The sequence below is a fragment of the Dendrobates tinctorius genome, unplaced genomic scaffold, assembly GCF_039654945.1.
Source record: "Dendrobates tinctorius isolate UK_male_01 unplaced genomic scaffold, ASM3965494v1 ptg000163l, whole genome shotgun sequence".
Taxonomy (NCBI): domain Eukaryota; kingdom Metazoa; phylum Chordata; class Amphibia; order Anura; family Dendrobatidae; genus Dendrobates; species Dendrobates tinctorius.
In genome coordinates this window covers 14,633,009-14,636,479 of record NW_027361830.1, presented here as the reverse complement: position 1 = coordinate 14,636,479, position 3,471 = coordinate 14,633,009, and the positions used below count along the sequence as shown (strand labels likewise).

General features: G+C 49.4%; 1 protein-coding gene across 1 annotated transcript; it reads right to left on the bottom strand.

The window, feature by feature from the left end:
• Window positions 1-259: 259 nt before the first annotated feature.
• On the bottom strand, window positions 260-2,383 carry LOC141052890 (uncharacterized). The gene is made up of 2 exons (XM_073550211.1): window positions 1,846-2,383; window positions 260-1,735 (listed from the first exon to the last, which is right to left on the bottom strand). The coding sequence occupies exon 2, from the start codon at window positions 1,498-1,500 to the stop codon at window positions 319-321; it is 1,182 nt and encodes a 393-aa protein (XP_073406312.1). The 5' UTR covers window positions 1,501-1,735; window positions 1,846-2,383; the 3' UTR covers window positions 260-318.
• Between the last annotated feature and the right edge of the window lie 1,088 nt (window positions 2,384-3,471).

Sequence of the window (3,471 nt, the reverse complement as noted above, 5' to 3'; positions counted from 1 at the left end):
ACAACTAGCATTTTTAACAACTAGCATCTTGTTTCACAAAAAACAAACTGGTGAAACTAGAAAGAAACTTATAGTTTCAACAGTTTGTTTTTCATGAAACCAGATTCTATTTTGTAAAACTAGAGTTATTACACTAGGCCTTGGAATGACTATACTAGTCCATGTTATTTCACATATGACTATACTAGCCCTTGGGTTGGTTTTTAACATGTATTTACCCATCAGTGTGTGTGAGCGGCGCAAACAACATTAATGAAACTTATTAATGGTGAACCACAAATGTAAATTTATTTTTTATCACAAAAAAAAAAATAAAAATTATTTTTTACGGCGTTTGGGGGCAGATGGTTTCAATTTGGGGGTGTGCAGGGAATATGCAACACTTGCAGTTGAAGACGGTGTTTGAGGGGAAGGGGCAACAAAACTTGTGGGGGAAGGTAGTCCAGTTAAGGGAATTAAACTTTGAACACTTGTAGGAGAGGAAATCTGTTCATTTACATTAGTTGTAATGGCATGTCGCCGTAGGCTTGTGTGCCTGGACCGACTTTGGCCCAATGCCCGCCTTGATTGATTTCGCCTTGAAGTAGGGGCAAATATGGAATGTAGGTCCCCCGTCTGCTGGTATGGCTGCTGCTGAGGTGGCGGCTGCTGCTGCAGAGGTGGCGGCTGCTGCTGAGGTGGCGGCTGCTGCTGAGGTGGCGGCTGCTGCTGAGGTGGCTGCTGCTGCTGAGGTGGTTGCTGCTGCTGCTGAGGTGGCGGCTGCTGCTGAGGTGGCTGCTGCTGCTGAGGTGGCGGCTGCTGCTGAGGTGGCGGCTGCTGCTGAGTTGGCTGCTGCTGCTGAGGTGGCTGATGCTGCTCTTCGTTGTCAGTGCTCGTCCTTGCAGGAGGACTGGTGGCGGCAGTGATGGCCCAGGTTTGCAGAGTGGTGGTGGCAGGGCTACTACATGTTGTTGTAGCGGCAGGGCTGTTCCATGTTTGCCTAGTGGTGGCTGAGCTCCACGCATGCATGGGATTGGCGGTGGTGCTCCAGACAGGAGCAGCGCTTGCCATGGTGGTGTCGATGAAGTGACCAGCTGCACTCAGACTTGTGGTGGTGTAACGGTGGGTGTCCTGGCTTTGAAGAGAGGTGTCCGTGCAGTGGTATGCAGCACAAGTCGGTAGTGAGGTGAAGCGAGTCAATGGTGGCACAGGTGGAAAGGACACCACTGACTGCTGACCGTACCGATTATGCTGCATAGCCTGCAAGAAAGCATTGTTGCAGGCCTGCAGCACATTCAGCTGTTGATCAGGACTAAGGTGTTCCGCCATGCCCTTTTCAATCTTACTAAAAAAATGGTGTGCTGGTCTGTTGAGGTCGGCCTCCAGACGGTCAAGGCGCTGTTCTACAGAATTGAAGCGGTGTTCAAAGTGGTTAAAACCACGTTCCATTAGTGCAAAACCGCTTTCAACTCTGTCGGACAGTGACTTGAGGCTGGAATTAAATGTCTCGCTCAAATGCATAAACTCGGGCAAGACATTCCTGTCCAAGGCCCTCTGCCGCTGGCGGGTAGTGCCCGCATAACCAGTGGCAGAGACCTGGGACAGGGGAACACCTGATGGCCCAGCTTCCTGGTCACCAGCTGTGTGTGTGGCTGACCTGCAAGGTGCTTCCTGGCTGTCGGATGGCTGGGACGGGTCAGAGGACGTCCGAGGAAGGACCGCTCCAGGGCCAGGTTGCAGGGTGCTGCTCCAGGTGCTGTGGAAGAAAGGAAAATCATTACTACCATGCCTTTACAAGAAGCATCAGCTGTGGATTAGAAAAACACAGATTAATAAAAATAAAAACCCAAAATGTATAATACTTACGATCTTGTGGCAAGGACCGGTCTTAGGAACTGCAACGCATGATAGTGACGGTATCTAGTTCTGGTCCTTGACGCAGATCCACTGCGAACCTGGCCCTCAGCACGAACATCACTGTTGAAGCGGTCCTTGATCGAACGCCAACGTGTTCGGACTTTGTCCACTGTTGATAAAAAAAAACAGTGCCGTCAAGGACAACAGTCACTGCGGCACAATGTAGCAATACAATACTCAAAGCAGTCACTGTAGACCCCGATGACACTGTTGGGTTTCCTGCTAGAATACGCCAAGCACGAAACCCAACAGTGCCGTCAAGGACAACAGTCACTGCGGCACAATGTAGCAATACAATACTCAAAGCAGTCACTGTAGACACCGATGACACTGTTGGGTTTCCTGCTAGAATACGCCAAGCACGAAACCCAACAGTGCCGTCAAGGACAACAGTCACTGCGGCACAATGTAGCAATACAATACTCAAAGCAGTCACTGTAGACCCCGATGACACTGTTGGGTTTCCTGCTAGAATACGCCTAGCACGAAACCCAACAGTGCCGTCAAGGACAACAGTCACTGCGGCACAATGTAGCAATACAATACTCAAAGCAGTCACTGTAGACCCCGATGACACTGTTGGGTTTCCTGCTAGAATACGCCTAGCACGAAACCCAACAGTGCCGTCAAGGACAACAGTCACTGTGGCACAATGTAGCAATACAATACTCAAAGCAGTCACTGTAGACCCCGATGACACTGTTGGGTTTCCTGCTAGAATACGCCTAGCACGAAACCCAACAGTGCCGTCAAGGACAACAGTCACTGCGGCACAATGTAGCAATACAATACTCAAAGCAGTCACTGTAGACCCCGATGACACTGTTGGGTTTCCTGCTAGAATACGCCTAGCACGAAACCCAACAGTGCCGTCAAGGACAACAGTCACTGCGGCACAATGTAGCAATACAATACTCAAAGCAGTCACTGTAGACCCCGATGACACTGTTGGGTTTCCTGCTAGAATACGCCTAGCACGAAACCCAACAGTGCCGTCAAGGACAACAGTCACTGCGGCACAATGTAGCAATACAATACTCAAAGCAGTCACTGTAGACACCGATGACACTGTTGGGTTTCCTGCTAGAATACGCCTAGCACGAAACCCAACAGTGCCGTCAAGGACAACAGTCACTGCGGCACAATACAGAGCAGGGAAATACTCACTAAACGCCTTTTTGGAGGATGCTGTGGCGCTGTCCCAGCCATCCATCAACGCTGCGGCCACCTCATTCCATAGCCGCCGGGTCACCACATTGTCCTTGTACAGCCGGTCACGGCTGTCCCACAACGGCGAACGCTCCTGGACCAGGCTGATGAGCTGCTCATTATCCAGGTAGACGTCTTCATCCCGTTGTGGAACCTAGACAAAACACATTCATTAGAATAATCAAATTTAAATTGAATAAAAAGTTACAAAAAAAGAAACAAAAAAATGAGTAAAAATAGAAGATAAAAAATAAAGAACATTACAAATCATTTGATACTTACATTCCGTATCACCACCGGGACTTGGCTTCGCTGCTCCTGCTCTTCGCCCTCACTAGTGCCGTCCGCAGATGATGATGACGATGT

What these genes read in the sequence shown, in the direction of transcription:
- LOC141052890 (XM_073550211.1), bottom strand. Translation starts at nt 1,500, where the DNA reads ATGCATTTGAGCGAGACATTTAATTCCAGCCTCAAGTCACTGTCCGAC.